Below are 17,620 nucleotides of genomic sequence, written 5' to 3' on the forward strand. Positions count from 1 at the left end.
TGGCCGCGGGGTGGCGCCACTGAGAGCTCAAGGACCTGACAGTGTTTGGAAACTCCCTTAAAATTCTCACCTGGAGCCTCTTGAGGATTAAGCAGAGAGGAGTATTTGAAGCAAGAGGAGAGCACAGTCTGCATGGAACGTTCAAGACTGACTGCTCTCTGAAGAACAAGAGTTTCCTAAGAAAACTGGAATAATGTGGAAATGCCTCACCTGAACCGTCCAGAGCAGATTCACATGGACTGTCCGATGTAAAGGATTTTACAGCGCCGAACAAGGAAACTGAGGGATCCAGAAGTTACAGGTAACAGCCCTACCCAGTCTGCCAATGACATTAAATCTTGTGTAATGCGTATAACGCAAAGTCAGAACTAAAGTTAGAACTTTATTTACTCGTAGTTAGCGCCAGTGTTTATGTTGTGGGTTTAATAATTAAAGTTTGTGCTCCTGCTCCTTGATATATTGTAGTAGCATATTTTCGGATATTACTTTCAGTAGGCTAGTATGCGTCTTGCTCTCTCTTTCTTTCTTTTTTTCTTTCTTTTTTTGGTGTTGTTGTTGTTGTTCTCATTTACTAACCGCATATATTTAAGTCAGTGACGTTTTTGTTAGGATCTATTTAAAATTTACATAAATGCAATTCACACAGACAATGAATTGCAGATAATTTCTGAATTAAATCATATTTTTGTGGGACTGTTGAAATTCTTGAAAAATTAAATGTTGGCATAAGTCAGGGCTCCAGACTAACTTTTTTCACTAGGAGCACAGTGGCCCCCAACTGAAAATTTTAGGGGCACAACCAGAAATTTTAGGGGCGCACACCGTAAATCAACATGCTAACCAAATCTACTAATGTCCACTGTATTACTAATAGGGATCGGTATCGTTAAGGTTTTAATGGTATTACTACTCTTACCGATACTGCTTATCGATCCGGTACTTTAACAGTATTCTTACCGGTTCTTTTTATTATACTTTATATTTTTTTTTTATAAAAAATAAAAAAAAACATAATTAAGAACATAATTAACATGGCTTTATAATCTGAAAAGTAAAATATCTATAGCAAAAGAAACCGCAAAGTTTGAACAAAAATATAAAACATCTATTTGTAAATGGACCAGTGTGCAGGCATTCGGAAGGTCTGCTAACATTAATATTACCTAGAAAGATCAAACCTACAAAGAAATCTAATAAAGCAATGAAATGTAAAATAACACTGCATAGTTTTCACTGTATAAATTGATAGATTAATGCTTATAAAAGCTAAAGTTATTAATTCAAGAGATGTGAATATTTTCTATTTGCCTTTTGTTCGATTCGAATTAATGGCTCAATCGTCAGCAGGTTTATTAGACGCTGCCCCTTTAAGACCGATCGAATGTAGAACTAATAATATCATATTCTCCTATTTCTCCAAACTATTTACGCCCATTTAAGATATAAACTGTTAAAATAACTACTCTCCAATCCGGTCATTTTGACACCGGCTATTTGTTGTTTATTTGATGGTTTAGACGCGCACACGAAGCCTACAATAATGTGCAAATCGGTCAATTTCGCAGCACACACACATAAGCCGCCTTGAAGTTGGAAACAGCGTCTCTTGCGCGGATTATTGTGCATTTAATAGCTCTTTATGATCAAACACATCCCGCAGTTTAGCAATAGTAGAGACTGCAGTTTACAACAATCACTGAATCTGACGTTTAGTTTAGGTTTAAGGAGAAATGACAGCGCAGCTGAGAAGGGAAGGATGAGCTCGACGGAACACGGCTATAGGAATAGTTTTACCTCATATCATCTTTTTATAATTCTTGAAAGCCAAAATCGAAAATAAAATTAGATTAATATCACAGCACATCCCTAAAGTTTAAGAAGACTAAACTTTTGTGTAGTTCTCTTGGCCATCGCATCCTCACTCATTAAAGCTGACGGTGGTGTTGTGTTCGCTGGAGCTTCACGTGACAGAGCTCGCTCGCTCTCTCTCTTCTGGATTGCGAATGGCAAAAATGCATCACGGACAAATGGTTTAATATTATCTCATAAAGAAACGGCTGGCAAAGATAGAATTTGCCAAACATAACGTCTATCAATTATAATTAGTAAGTGTATTTTCTTAATTTCTCCAGTACCGACAGCAGGCAAATTTACTGGTCGCACATGTGCGACTGGATGTAAAATTCAGTCGCACTCTCTCAAATTTTAGTCGCAAAATGCGACCATTTAGTCGCACTCTGGAGCCCTGTAAGTAGTTTGGCATGATCTTTTAATTAAAAAAAAAAAATGTATTTTAGAAAATAACCACTGAAACAGTTTTGATTTAAATCATGATACATATTTTAAAAACTTTTTTCCATAAAATCAATGTCAGTGTGATGCAACCAGTGTGCAGGAAGCCATTTGTTGTCATGTGACAACCATAAACAGGAAATGATATCACAGAGAGGACCCCTGTAGACCCTCATGACTGTCAATAGGTCAGTAAGGCTATATATAATATGACAAAAGGTTAAGGTTAGCTAAGGCAACCAAAAAAAAAGTATATCTATGAAATCTTAATGATATTCATGGTTACATTTCTTTCTTTCTTTCTTTCTTTCTTTCTTTCTTTCTTTCTTTCTTTCTTTCTTTCTTTCTATAATGAAATATAAAAACCTTTTGGAAAATAATGTTTAACACTTAACCTTGTAATCAAGGTGCCTGAAAAATATTACTTTTTACTTGTGGGTTACTCCACATGACATTTATTAGAATGATTAAATCATGATTTTTATTTAAAAACCAATCATGTTATAACTTTTTTTAAATGCTTGAAACCAACATAAATACAAATATTCCGGTCCTACAAACTTGATGCATTTTGATTTCCCATTTCCCCGCCTATTTTGTATCACCTCAGACATTCTTATCTGTCATACATGTGTTGCTCAAAGACCTTGAGCAGGTTTGTACATTAACCTGAAACAGATAGGAGACCTGCAGGGTTTGGAGGAGGTGGAGTGAGAAAGAGGGACTCCTGCTCTAATGTTCTTAGCTAATGCGTTGTTGATCATGGGTGACTTCTGGGAGAGTGAGAGAGAAAGAAAGAAAGGTGATTGTAGGTATTGTTGATTTTTGGGTGTGTCGCTGTACCCGTCAGGCTGCCATGCTGGGGCTTGTTTCTGAAGAGATTCCAGATCAGTTGCGCAACTGTGTGCAGAAGCAGGAGGAGTGTATGTGTGTTCTCCACTGCCCAACTGTAGGAAATAAAGTTACTGACTGATTTAAAAGAGTGTCCCTTTAGTTTTATTCATGGCTGATTTGCTTTTGCATAATCCATCACTCACACTGTTTTGATGTGGATCAGTTCCACAGATCTGAACGTGGTGAGGTCAAAGCCAGTTGTCATGGTGATGAGTTGTGTATGCAATTTGTGAGGATGACTGCCAATGATACTTCACTGTGATGCACCAACATCACTGTGACAACAATATTTACATTATTAGGCCTGTAGTGGCATTTAATCCATCATGTCAGTTGTGTTTGGGCCATTGTGCTCTTTATTGACAATTTACTTAAAATGCAGATAAATGCATTAAAATATGCTAAATGCATATTATAGATCTTATTGTGAACAATTCATCCATGCATTTGCTTCATTTAAAAAAACAACAACATTTTAACCTCATAATGTTTCATAACCGGATCCCCCAGTGAAAAAAAACAGACCACTCTCTGGTGACATGCAGTCATTATCCAATCATTTAATCTGTTTAAACTCCGCCCACATCTCAAAATCCAATCAACAACATAATAACTAGTCGCCGCCCTACTTTTTTCTCCATTTCGATAATCTGTCACTCTCTGGTATACGTCACAATAGGGCTGGGCGGTATGACGTTATATATCGTGGCGATGGTATGTAATGTCGTCTTGTAGATTTTGCTATATTGTGTGTATCGCAGTATGTAAATATACACATGTAGCACAGCACTATTGACATGCATGAACGAGACAATAGAGCGCAATAAACTGAAAGTAAAAAATAACTCGGAAAGCCGCATCTCTTAGCATGCGATCGCAAGTTCGGTTCTCTTTCACATATATTGCGCTTGAATGGTTGAATACACATGCAATTATGTCAAAATGCCCATATTCATGTAAACATGTCTCAAGTGAAAGTAAACAGTTGGGTGTAAGCCGGATGTATATCAGTATACTGGATCCATCAAGAGTGCAAAACAGACAAACTCAAACCCACAAAAACACAATTAGCTTTTGGAATGGCATGCGTTAATTTGTGTGTGTGTGTGTTTTGTTTTATTTTGGTCTGTTTTGCACTCTTGATGTTTTAGAGATTCACCCCTTCACTGTTGAGTCACTGTTTTTCTGCATTCTGGCTGATTTGTAGATTGTATGCACAAAAAAACGAATTTACCATTAATTTCCTCCTATGGGGGTCATTTTTGACCCGAAGGTCCTGAGTGTTACTTTTTTTTTTTTTTTACGACCACTTAAACTTTTCAAATCCTGTCCCCAATGTTTTGGGGTGTTCATATACCAAGTACCAATAAAGTCACCAAGTTTCGGACCATTCCGATGAAGCTACGATTTTGTACTTTTTTTTTTTTTTTATAAAACGCAAGATCCACTATAGTGGTAAAAATGTGCTATTGCGTGATAGAAAATGCTCAATGTGTCCACCGGATGGCACCGATCTCATTTAAAAAATTGCTTTCATGAGGCCTAGGTTTGACTCTAAAATGAAATACAGCTTTAATAAAAAAATGTTTTTAAAAATTATATATCATTTTTTTTTAAATTATATTCAATGGGGAAAAAATGGGTCATAATTATTGCATAAATATGAATTATAAATAAAAAAAAAGTATCTAAAAACACCAAAAGAGAAAATATTATTGAACAAAAATATATTTCATTGATTTTACTCAAGTGTTTTTTTTTATCTTAATCCCGCCCTCCGGTCCTGAGTGTGACCCATAAATGAAGAACCCCAGAGGTTTAAAGCCTAATTCTGACTTAAAGCTGCTCTATGTAAAACATTTTTCAGTAAAATATCAAAACCACTAGGCCACTAGGCACTAGGCCAGTGTGAGGGAGTCGCCTGTTGATTGCGTTACCCTCGTTTTCCGGTTTTATTCTGCAGAAACGCTTCACTCTCACTGCAGTGTGCAACAAGTGTCATAGCAGCCGCCGAGCGAACGCACAAAGTAACGTCATAACATGATTTTCAACACACTCAGATGTATCTAATATGATAAACAGAGTTGCGTTACCTCATACTCATGACCGGAAAACCGGAAGTGGCGCTTGCGACTGCCATAATAAAAGTCCCGCCACTCTTCTCATTAACAATCACTCCAGCGGCCTTGCTCAGCTCCACAACACTCGGTCCTGCTCTGCTTCATACTACGGTAACGTTAATAAATCGCATCCATGAACATGATTTCTGCCCGAGTCCTATTGCGATTTCTTTTCCACCGGCTGTGAGGTGAAGACCATATGTCCCAAGCCTGACAAGCCAGATCCACAAGATGTTTGGTCTGGAAACTCACCATTGACAGGGCTCAATCTGAGGGGCGGGATAAACGGTTGTCTTTCAAATTCCCTCTGCACGCAATTGGGTAGCGCCATGAGCGCCACAACCAATCAGAGCGAAGAAGGTGAAGCCGAGCTAACGTTAGTCGATAGACTTTCGCAGAATCTGATCGGCAGAACACATCTTCTTTTCTTAAGAATGACTTCAGTGCCGTTCTTTGTTCTTTTCTCAAAGAAAAGCTTAACTCCAAGTCTTCCAGAGTCGCGGCCAAAGCCGATTCGAAAGGCCGCTGTTCGCCAGCTTCTTTGTTTACGAGTAGCACGCAGAACCTCCGTGACGTGCCGTCATTATGTTAAGCCCGCCCACCGACTCTACTAGGGCTGTAGCGATACACTAATCTTACGATACACAATATTCAGCCAACGATACGATTCGATACGATTCGATATAATTCTATACACTTACATCATTTTCTGAAAGATTTAAAGGGGACAGAGTGATTTTGGTGACATCTTGTGAGGGTTTCATTCACTTGGATTGAATTAACTGAACTAAAATCATCAATTACACTATGTCTCTGACTGGACAGAGAGTCTACAGCTTGCAAATGCTGGACAAAATGAATCAAAGATGTGTTGGGAAAATGAGTTCCATTTATTGAAAACAAACTGTAGCTTACAAGCCTTTGAAAAGTAATAAAGTGCAGTATTGCAATTAACAATGGAGTTTTAAAAATTGCAGCAAGTGGCCTGTTCTGAACAGTTTCTTTGACAGCTTTTTTTAGCTTGACACTGACACTTGGTTGTATTTCCAGAGTATTTCACGTTTGTGTCACACAGCTTGCAAACCAACCGCGATGCTTTGTCTAAGTCAAGGGTCTCCAACCTTTTTTCATTTGAGAGCTACTTAAAACTCTTAAATAATGCATCATAATCCTCATATTAACAACTATCCAAACTGTTTTACACCTGAAAGAGTATAGTAGTAGTCTGTACAATACCACTATTTTTTTTAAATGTTTTATTATACATGATGATAATCATAAGTAAATAATACATAAACATGTAAAGGCTGTATGCTGTTTAAAAGTAAACATTGTTTATAAATGAAAGATCAAGTGAAAAATAAGCAACATTAATAATTATAATTATTTATTTCATTATTATTATTATTATTATTATTAGTAGAGACGTATTATTATTACATAGAGACGTAGATAAATTTACTGTAGGCTACAATCTGTAGTCAATCTCTTCACGTTAAACCGAACTTTTATTTTGACGGGTTGCCGTGATTACCAGTGTCTGTGTTCATGATATGACACTGGGTGCGCGTCTCATCATCTCCCTAGTTCAGTCAGGGCACTGATCAGGGAGTCAGCCCATTGACTTATGTCCTGATCAGTGCCCTAACTACTGAACCAGGAGCTGATTGAGACGCGCCCAGTTTTCTCAAATGAAACGGTAAATTCTCATGAAGTGACAGTTTATGCGTTCGTGTCGGCAGAGACTACAAGAGCGATTGCGCGCGCGCTGCGCCCGTCATCCACACAGACACAGAACATGCAGGAGTAATATTTAAATAGTATTTTGCAGTTTATTATTTACAGACACTAGTATATATTCGGCTTCAGTCTGGAGCCCTGCGCTTAAATTAACACGGAAGCAACTGAACGCAGCTGCTATGGTGAGCTATTTTTAGAACAGACCCGCGGGCAACTCATGTTGTTGACCCCTGAGTCCAAGTCGTCGCTTTCCTTCTTCTTTTTAAACCCAAAGTGCTCCCACACATCTGCTTTTAAGCACGAAGGCGCTGGATTTATATTCACTGCCATTTTTTTTGAATCTCCTCGCTCTGACTCCGTAAACAAGAAGAGGTAACGTTAGACGTCGGCGTCTGTGTAAAGTTAGTAGTACGGGTAACTTGCTCTACAGCGATACTAGCGGCTGGCTGACCAAATCGCTCTTCCTGCAACGCAAATGGGGGTAAACAGGGATTTGAATGGGACTTATGTATCGATACTCGCGGCTTAAAAATCGATACTTTCTTGGGAGAAAAAAATATCGATTTATATCGCAGAATCTATAAAATTGCCCAGCCTTAGACTCTACACACGCTGTGATTGGCCTGACAAGAGTTTGGTTTTTCCAGCTCTCAGGTCTACCGAGAGTTGCTAGACTACACTCGAGCCAAAATAAATGTTCTGCCGCTAGGGTGCGTCTAGATTTCTAGGCTAACATGTCCCGAGATTCTGCGCTCAAACGTGGCATCATCAAACTACGCCTTTGTTTTGAACAGGCGACCTCTAGTGGATGGAAAAGTTACATAGTGCATCTTTAATCTAAGCCTTGTCTGTGAAACCGAGCTTTGATGAATATAATGCAAAATTATTAATGGCTGGTAAATTCACAGTTTACTAGTTCTCCAGCTGTTGCAAAAAGTTATTTTAGTACCCTGACTGGAAGGAAGTTACAGTGAAAAAAGGAATAAATAATCATTTACCATTTCTGTGCTTATGAACTTTGCTCATCGTATGGTCCCTAGCAACTGTGAGTGGCATCCTGAATATGGATTAGTTTAGTAAAAATATGATGAATATTGAGATGCTGTAAATTCCTTCTTGGTCTAGCGTCTGTCATATATTCTCAGCTAGTTCCGGAAGATTCCATTTGAAGTCCTGTATACTTTATTGACAAGGACGTGTCTGATAAACGCTCTTCTGTGTAGTGTCTGCATGTCTGTACTTGCCAATGTAACTGTTGTGGTTTGTTTGTGTTTTAGACGCTGTCCCACATGAAGGTGATGGCGTTCCAGGGTAACTCTAAAGGTCTTGATAAGGCAGCCGAGCCTGTGTCGTTGCCTGTGATCACTGAACCTGACCTCATGAGCAGCCCTGATGTGCCCCTTGCAATCATGAAGAGAAAACTCGCAAAGACCAATGACATTGAGGCTGTTGTTGGTTACATGAAAGACATCCATGCACATCTACAGGTTTGAAGCACCATTATTTACTTATCATTTTCCATAGATAAATATTTATTTACATTTGTTTTAAGTGTTAAAAGTTGTACACTACTGTTCAAAAGTTTGGGGTCCGTAATTTTTTATTTCTTTTATTTAATTTTCTCTTTTATTTAACAAGGACACATTAATTTGTTAAAAAGTTATAGCAAATGCATTAACTGTATATTGTTGCAAAATATTTCGATTTCAAATAAATTCTGTTCTTTTGACTTTTTATTCATCTAAGAATTCTGAAAAAATGTATCATGGTTTCCACAAAAATATTAAGCAGCACAATTGTTTTCAGTAAGCATAATAATAATAATAATATTTAAAAAAGCACCAAATCAGCATATTAGAATGATTTCTGAAGGATCATGTGACACTGAAGACTACAGTAGCCTAATACCTGCTGAACATTCAGAATAAATTAGATTTAAAAATATTAAAATGGATATTTAAAATGTAAAATAATGTATAAGATTACACAATATGACTGTTTTTACTGTATTTTTGACCAAATAAATGCATCCTTCCTTGGTGAACATGGAGGCTTCTTTCAAAAACATAAAAATCTTACAGACCCCAAACTTATGTCAGAGTCATAGATTTCAGTCAATATGATCATATTATAATGGTTTTGTGCTAATTTTTTTTGTGTGTGTGTAGGTGCGGGAGCTGCTTGGTAACACTATGCGTAAGATCGTGGAGCATGTGGTGCAGGAGAAGGATGAAGTGCAGGGTTATATGAATGGACGTGAAGATCTCACACAGTATGAATGTTACAAAACCGCCATCAAGCACTACAAGGAGCACTGCTTCAACTGGCACCAGCAGGAGGTACAAACGGGCTTTCTGCATCATTAGTTGTGGTGTGCTCACTGTTTGTGTGTGTGTGTGTGTGACATCTTTTCTCTCTTGTTTCAGTATGAATATGCTCTGAGACACCTGTATGCTTTAGTAAACCTGTGTGAGGGAGGATACCAGGCTTGGAGGTAAAAACACGTTTCCTTTTTTCACACCTCTTATTGCTTTTCTCTAGACTCTGATGTCTAAACTTTGTAAACGATAAAGCTTGTGAAGTGTGTTTCCATAATTAAACAGCGCCCTCTGCCTGCGCTAGTGAGTTATGTAAAGATTACTTGTGGGATGTGAGCGCTCATTGGCTCAATATTATTTGTGATTTTAAATCTCATATCTCTCCATTCCCACAGAATCACAGCAGCCATGGATGACATTTGTTACTTCAGACAATAGAAATGTGAATTTGAGCCTCAGAGGACTTTTATTGGACGAACTACTCCTGCACATAAGAATCTGATTGTGGAAGAAATCTGTATCGACACACACAGCTTTGATTTGAATCTTTTTGAAAAGGTTTCTTTTTAATGAGGATTTGCACTTTTAAATTAATTTTTTTTTATGGGATGTTTTACTGATCTTTATTTTTTTTTTTAAAGAAAGAAATCTGCTTTAAGATAGTGCCCAGCGATTCCTGACAAACACTTTGGGCTGTTAACTTTTTATACATGTATCGTGTGTGTATGTTTTGTTTGTTTTTTCATCAGATGCCTCATCAATGAGAACAACAGATTTTTGGCAGGACAGATTTAGAATGACACAATGACGTTTGAAATTAAAGCATGTTTTTTTGGACCTCAGTTATGTTAAGTTTGGAAACCAAAGCATTTACAGGTCCATTTAGAGAATGAAGTCCAAATGCATTCAAACTATTTTAAACAAACACTAGCTTGACACATTTAGCGGCATATTGCACGAATATTTTGAATTTTTATTTTTTAAGCTGGTGTTCATCACCTTGTTGACTGAGCCATGAACATACCCAATTTCTCTCCAGTAGTGACTTAAAGGAGCTCTTATCTGACTAAATGTATATCTATCAAACGTAGCTACCTGAAGTCTGTGGTCATACTTAAGAAGTGTCTTAAATAACTGAGATCACTGCTCAAAAACAGCTGCACTTTGAGCAGTTAATGAGCAGGTGTGTTTAGTGCAATGGTGGATGTGTCAGGCTGTGCTATTATATCAAGTGCCCTCTGTTTAGAGCAAAATGAAGCCTCAAACCACTGAACTAAGGAGAGGTGTAATTTAAGATTGAGCTCTGTAGGAAAAGTGAGTTCACACTGACAACATGGGCTAAACAATACACTGAACTACTATCAGCCCTCTTTTCAATGTATCATCTGTTAAGCAGTGAGTTATTGATTATAATAATAAACCTGAATTGATTGGAATTTTTCTTTTCATTTTCTTTCAGTCCAAGTTATAGCTTTATTCTGTTGACAACTGAATAGATGTTACTAGAGGGACATTTTTTTATTTGATTTCATTGATTCTTGTATCATATACCGCATAGCAACAAAAATAAAATCAAATAAATACATTATACACCGATCAGGCACAACATTATGACCGTTGAAGTGAATCACACTTATTATCTCTTCATCACGGCACCTGTTAGTCGGTGGGATATATTAGGCAGTAAGTGAACATTTTGTCCTCAAAGTTGATGTGTTAGAAGCAGGAAAAATGGGCAAGTGTAAGGATTTGAGCAAGTTTGACAAGGGCCAAATTGTGATGGCTAGACGACTGGGTCAGAGCATCTCCAAAACTGCAGCTCTTGTGGGGTATTCCCGGTCCTCATCTTTTTGCTGTAGAGCTGTGATCTGTTTAGATTGGAGTTTCATGAGCTACAATATAATTTACTGGTAAAATAAACAATATGTTTGCAGTTCTTCCGCTTTTTATCTAAAAACCTACCAATTTGACTGAAGGCTGCAAGTTTCTTATGTAGCCTAATACACTCACCCCCAGTTTCCCCAGACAAGGCTTAACCCTAGGCTAAAATGCATGATTTAACTGAACTGAGGTATCTTAAAATATGTCGGTGCCATTGTTTTGTCTCAAGATGCACACCATTAGTATTTTTTTCGAAGGCATGTTTATAAAAGCTACCTAAATGCCCTAATTGAACTAAGGCCTAATCCTGGCTTAAAGGGGACCTATTATGCGAAATTCACTTTTACATGGTGTACATGGTTTGAACATAAATGTGTGTTTGGCAGTGTGTGTACACAACCACCCTATATTGGTAAAAATCCACCCTCTCCTTTTCTTAATCCCCATAAATCAGTGTCTCGCTCAGAACAAGCCATTTGCAGATTCCTGGCAAAGTGACGTCACATTTCACAGGCCCCGCCCACGAGTGTTGATGGACACTGCCTTATTAGCAAAGACCCCGTCCTCAAAGAGCTGTACAAAGTCCGCCATGTTTATCTCCTCTCCAGAGCATTTAACAGCAGCATTCAAGTAAGAATTGTGTTCTTAATAAAGCTACCAACATTCATTCAGTCAAGAGCAGTGAGGGATTTTCTGTTTATCTTTTGTTGTTTGATTCATATTAACAGCAGATATAGCAGTAGCAGTCACTTTAGTACACAGATCTAATATACACACGGGATTTCTGTGCTGCATACGTGCACAGACGATGGGCGTCGGAACAATCAATGATATAGACCAATTTACAGCCTACGTCACACTGACGTCACGCAGGTTCAACTGCGCATGTCGGTTGCAAAAGACGATCTGGAAAGTGTTATAATGTATGAAACACATTAGTGCTTTAGGCTATAGGCCTACATAAAACAAAGCTTTTGGATCGAATGGATCTTTTGAGCTCGTCGCTAGATTCTTGGATGGAGTAGCGCAAACAGGCCTTGCAAAAACCTCTTCATCGGCACAATATTGGTTTCAATATTAATATTTTTATCCAGATCAGCCGATTCCATGCAGCTCTCTTCCACGAGGTGTCCAGCTAATATAACGCTTTCTTGAAGGGACTGATTCTTCCGTTTTTTGCCCATTATATCAAGTCAAAAGTTAAGAATTGCCTAAAATTATCAAGAGAAAAAAAACCTAATAATCACAATCTGAACTTTACATACTCAAAACTCAGCTTGTTAGCTTTAACTCCTCAAACTACTTGGACGCTTAAAAAACATGACCTTTCACTCCACTGCAGTCATCCAAGCTCTCCTCTGCTTAGCCATTTGAACTGTGTCAACCCAGAGTATGTTCGCGGTTAATTCTCAACTGAGACAAGTCACCATGGAAACGGACACTAAGAAAAAAGCACACCATACTTCTTTAATGGCTATTTACATATCGCCACCAAATTAGTGGTTGTGAAATTAAAGTAATGTTGAATCACTGTGAATAAGAACTATATTGTTGGTTTAATACCAATTATATAATAAAAAGATTGATTAAACTAAATAACAGTCTGTGCTCGCAGGGATAACAGCTGTAAAGGTTTATTTTTTTGTTTAGTCATTTTGGAACCGAAAGTTGATGTTATCTGCTAACTTACCCTTAAACATACCAGGTATGTCACACAACCTGCTATCTGAAATACCCCCAAACCTGGGACTTGATGCTCTCCTGTGCCTTACCTCCTGCTCCCGGATTACTGCTTGATCAGGTAGCCTAATCATATTTCTGAATCGATATTAAATTTGAGGAATGTAACTGATCTCCATTCATATTAGCCTGTTCCCACTAAAACAATCAAGTCAAGTCAACTTTATTTATATAGCGCTTTTAACAATGCAGATTGTTTCAAAGCAGCTTTAGAGTGTTAAACAGGAAAATGCAGCATAATTTTATTCAGCCGTCTAGCCATTCTGGAGAAAACGGTGATGTCATAATTTAAATGAACTGATCATACAGTGACAATGTGGGCTTTAGATCAGTAATTTAGTTTATATGGTTAATTTAGTTTAATAATTAGATTTCGATATTTAGTTGAAAAATGTTGTCCCCAACTGAGCACACCAAGCCAGAGGCAAGGAAACCAAAACCCCATCAGGTGACCTAATGGAGAAAAATAAACCTTGGGTGAAACCAGGCTCAGTCTGGGGTGCCAGTTCTCCTCTGGCCAATTAACAAACAGCGTATGATTATTATTCTGGAAACTTTACAGGTCATAATAGATCGGAATAGTCGAAGGATCGGAGGCAACATGCCGGAGACGGGTTTATTGAGGATGACATCAATTTAAGTATTATTAAATTGTAATAGTCGAACAATCAGAGTCATCACGCCGGACGATCACAAACTACATCTTGTATTTATGAGTGCCATTTTGTGAGAGTGCCATTTTGTGAGAGATTAAGGTCTAAAGTGAATATGCAGCTTTAAATAAATGTCATTGAATAAAAAACCCAAGCTCTTTTATTCTTCAAGATAAACTTGTCACTTGAATGTTATGTAGTTTCATGGAAAATGAACTGAGATATCTTCTAGTGTTTGTCACTGATGAAGCAGCTGTGTGCAGCGCTTAAACCCCTCCCCTGGTGAAGACCTCATTCAATGCAATTCTAATAACCTCCTTAAACCTTGCGACGTAATATTCTTTATAAATACACACGAATATTTAACTCCACAACACAAGGTTTGCGGTATCAATGCTTTTATTGATTATAGGAATGTTTCAGAGCAGGTATTGAGAAGAGATTAAAGCTTAGAAAAGATTTAAATGAAGTAAAAGAATTTTTGGTAAAGATAAGAGTGTACAAAGTAACTGGAGCAGCATTACTGCACAGTCTCACAGGCCTGAACAGGCACAAATATAGCCCATTTGGTGTGAACAGGATGCGTCGTTCCAAGAACGGTTAGCTGTAGGGTGGAAATATGAAAGCAGTTATTCTGATTATTATGGTGGGCTTACAATAAAAATAAAATGGAATGTTCAACTTAAAGCACATTGTGACGTCCAAATGAGCCATTTCATGTTATCGCATGATATGAAATTAGAGTATTGTAAATGATAATAGCAAGTATTCAAAAATCAGACAGCATTCTCACAGGTCCAGTTGATCTCCCCACAGTTCTCGATACCCAGATTGTTAGGTTCTCCAGAGCTCCAGTTGGTAAAGTTATACACAGATCCATCACTCCACAGCCACTGTCCTTCCTAAAGGGTGAAGACAGTGCTCTGTACTCAGACTTCAGTAAGTTCAGCGTTAAACCATCCTCATTAGAAACTTTGCAGTTACATGTTTAAAGCAGAAATTTCAGTTTAGACAAACAATTGTGTCTCTTTAGGACACACCATTTAACTTACTTCTTCACCATCATGACCACCAATCCAAGAACGTGTGGAGGAAGAAGGCAACAGACTCAGCAGGAAATCATTTTCCAGTTTATCATGCACAGATGCCAGATTTGCGTCGGCAAGACTTTGGCAGTTTCTCTAAAGAGACAGATTCTCATTGTCAATACAAAATGTGATCTTTTTTTGGCATAAAGCATAAGTGACTTTTTAAACAACTTTAGTCATTTGCAAACGGTCTGCTCTGATTGATTATTTACTCAGTCTTCTGTATTATTTATTTGCAGAAAATAAAGGTTTACTTTATATAAGCGTCTTTGAATACTAATGTAATAACATTTAATCAATCATTTGATTCAGTGATGTAGTTAAAGACACCTAATATAATGACCACATCACCTTGTTGTAACTAACACATTACCTCTGCTGTGACCCAGGTAACCGACTGAGCGAAGAACTTGTAACACCGGTCTCCAAAATTTGACCATCTACGGGGGCATTCAACTGCACCAGAACATAAATGTTAGGGTTCTTGTAATATTCACAGCAAAGAATGCTTTAATTTTATTATTATTTTATGTGGCTTAGATTTGTTTGTGTGATTATGTGCTGAAAATGTATACTTTAGACCAGGGTTCATCAAGCTCGGTCCTGGAGGGCAACCGTCCTGCAGAGTTTAGCTCCAACCCTGATCAAACACCTTACTGTGATTTTCTAGTGATCCTGAATACCTTGATTAACTTGCTCAGGTGTGTTTGATCAGGGTTGGAGCTAAACTCTGCAGGACAGTGGCCCTCCAGGACCGAGTTTGAGGACCCTGCTTTAGACACTTTAAACCCCCCATTAATCATGTAAATATTTCCAAAATGCTTTTAAAATGGAATAGCAAGAGTTTTTGCAAATAAATGTCTCACCTTCTGCATTCCCCATTAAGAAGATAGTGAAAAGAAGCAGAAAACTTCTCAGCATTGCCATGATGAACCTGAAACGAATTAGCACTGCACTCATTTGCTACACACTGTTCTAAATGTATTTTAAAGACAAAAGACACTTTAGATTAGAAATGTTATTCAGTAGGTTTTTGTTCCCAAAAAAAAAACTCACCTTGGTTTGGTTGTTGCCTTTTGAATCTAAGAGGAAGATTTAGTGAAGTTCCAGAAACAGCCCTGCTTTTATACTTTATGTCAAGTGTGTATAGACCAATTTGCAGCCTACGTCACACTGACGTCACGCAGGTTCAACTGCGCATGTCGGTAAATCGTGTTTATTTATTTATTTATTTTTATTAAACATTCACTTACAATATGCAAAGGTGAAGCCATGAACCAGAAAACATAGCCAGAGGTTCAGGGACGGAGAAACATTACATAATTTGAGTTTGGAGAAAAATAAATAAATAAAAATGAAAATAAATAAACAGATGAGGAAGCATCAATTAAACACAAGTCTTCCCACAAAATATAAAATAATAATAATGAAATGAGAAAAAAAAAAAAAACCCGAAAGAAGCAACAACATTAGGCTATATTAATTACCAATACATTAATTAAACAAAAACGCCAAAATTTGAGCATACATTCAGAGTTTTAGTAGCCTTTTTGTTACAAGAGGTAGATATAGCCTAGATTTAATATAGATCTTAACATCTTCTTGAAAGTGAGAAAAATTGGGGGTAACTTTAATAGTTTTACATTTGTGGATAAAATATTTAGCAAGAAAAATTATTAGGTTGCAAAGAAAAAAAATATTTTCATCTTGCTTCTCATAACTGAAAAACCCAAACAAAACATCCTTGAAATAGAGCTCAAAATCTTTATATATATTGTTTACAATGAACTGGCAAATATCTTGCCAAAGTTTTCTTGTATGACCACAATGCCAAAAAAGATGCAAGATAGTTTCTGGTTGTGAATCACAAAAAGTACAATCGGTAAATCGTGTTTCCCAAACGGGGTGCCGTCTGACTGACGAGAGCAGGGGTGCCGTATAAAAGTCCTTCAAATCATTTTTTTTTTACCCCTCAAATTTTTCAAATAATTATCTCTTTGTAAACTTTGTTCAATGCATGCGAGTGCTGCCGTATGTTCGAATACGACCAGTCATTTTCGCTGTCATCACCCGGGTGACGCGCCAGAAGACGCGAATGAGAAGTCACGCGCGCTGTGAGAAAATGCACTCTATGCACTCATCCGAGAGCGCGCACATGTCTCACAGCGCGCAAATATTGAGTTCTCTTTCAAGTCTTGTTCTTCAACGGACAAACTCACACAAAAAGTATGTCAACAGGTCCATCTTGAGTATTCTAGCAGACATAGTCTGTATATGCCTTAAGTAAACTTTATACAGTCGAGAAAGACGACGCATATCCGAGCATTGTCAAGGACATCACTCACTGCTCTTGATTGAATAGCTTTTGTAAGTTTAATAGGATTAATCTTTAATTTATACACTCAAATATGCAATGTTATTTTACATTTGATCAATTTCTGTACCTGAAAACTTATGTTAGACGTACCTGAAAAGCATAGTTTATTTTATTAGTATCTTTGCTCAATAGTATTTATTTGTGCTGCTGCTTGTATTTAAATTATTTGTTCTTATTATTTTCTTTATTTTTATTTGACAGTGGTCATTTTTTCCCTGAGCATAGCAAATACTGAACTGTACTGGAACCGTGAACTTAAAACCGTGATCAATCCGAACCGTAACGTATGCGAGGGGGTGCCACAAAATGGAGAACATTTTCAAAGGGTGCCATGACTGAAAAAAGGTTGGGAAACACTGCTTTAGGCTATACACAGGGCCGGCGCGTGCCTATAGGCGAACTAGGCAGCCAGCACAGTCAGGGCGGCAAGAAAAAAATACCCCCCCCCCCCCAATTTAATTAATTTAATTATTATTTTTTGGACATTCGTTTGAATTATTGGACTTCCATCATTAAG

The 17,620-nt window shown here is 37.5% G+C and overlaps 2 protein-coding genes across 2 annotated transcripts; one reads left to right on the forward strand and one right to left on the reverse strand.

Annotated features, from left to right (window-relative positions):
• Window positions 1–72: 72 nt before the first annotated feature.
• LOC307141939 (legumain-like) lies at window positions 73–12,467 on the forward strand. The gene is made up of 5 exons (XM_079842429.1): window positions 73–301; window positions 8,324–8,533; window positions 9,215–9,385; window positions 9,473–9,540; window positions 9,760–12,467. Exons 2-5 carry the CDS (start codon window positions 8,336–8,338, stop codon window positions 9,800–9,802), a joined length of 480 nt encoding a protein of 159 aa, XP_079698555.1. The 5' UTR covers window positions 73–301; window positions 8,324–8,335; the 3' UTR covers window positions 9,803–12,467.
• A 1,669-nt stretch (window positions 12,468–14,136) lies between these two features.
• LOC307141841 (ladderlectin-like) lies at window positions 14,137–15,654 on the reverse strand. Its single transcript, XM_079842293.1, has 5 exons — window positions 15,593–15,654; window positions 15,100–15,182; window positions 14,691–14,819; window positions 14,432–14,540; window positions 14,137–14,242 (listed from the first exon to the last, which is right to left on the reverse strand). Exons 1-5 carry the CDS (start codon window positions 15,651–15,653, stop codon window positions 14,172–14,174), a joined length of 453 nt encoding a protein of 150 aa, XP_079698419.1. The 5' UTR covers window position 15,654; the 3' UTR covers window positions 14,137–14,171.
• Window positions 15,655–17,620: the final 1,966 nt, after the last annotated feature.

Source organism: Gobio gobio (genome assembly GCF_949357685.1).
Source record: "Gobio gobio genome assembly, chromosome: 18".
Classification (NCBI taxonomy): domain Eukaryota; kingdom Metazoa; phylum Chordata; class Actinopteri; order Cypriniformes; family Gobionidae; genus Gobio; species Gobio gobio.

What these genes read in the sequence shown, in the direction of transcription:
- LOC307141939 (XM_079842429.1), top strand. Translation starts at nt 8,336, where the DNA reads ATGAAGGTGATGGCGTTCCAGGGTAACTCTAAAGGTCTTGATAAGGCA. An exon ending in ACATCCATGCACATCTACAG is followed by an intron (nt 8,534 to 9,214) that starts GTTTGAAGCACC and finishes GTGTGTGTGTAG; the next exon opens with GTGCGGGAGCTGCTTGGTAA. An exon ending in GGAGGATACCAGGCTTGGAG is followed by an intron (nt 9,541 to 9,759) that starts GTAAAAACACGT and finishes CCATTCCCACAG; the next exon opens with AATCACAGCAGCCATGGATG.
- LOC307141841 (XM_079842293.1), bottom strand. Translation starts at nt 15,653, where the DNA reads ATGGCAATGCTGAGAAGTTTTCTGCTTCTTTTCACTATCTTCTTAATG. An exon ending in CTTAATGGGGAATGCAGAAG is followed by an intron (nt 15,183 to 15,592) that starts GTGAGACATTTA and finishes GTTCTGGTGCAG; the next exon opens with TTGAATGCCCCCGTAGATGG. An exon ending in TTACCTGGGTCACAGCAGAG is followed by an intron (nt 14,820 to 15,099) that starts GTAATGTGTTAG and finishes CTGTCTCTTTAG; the next exon opens with AGAAACTGCCAAAGTCTTGC.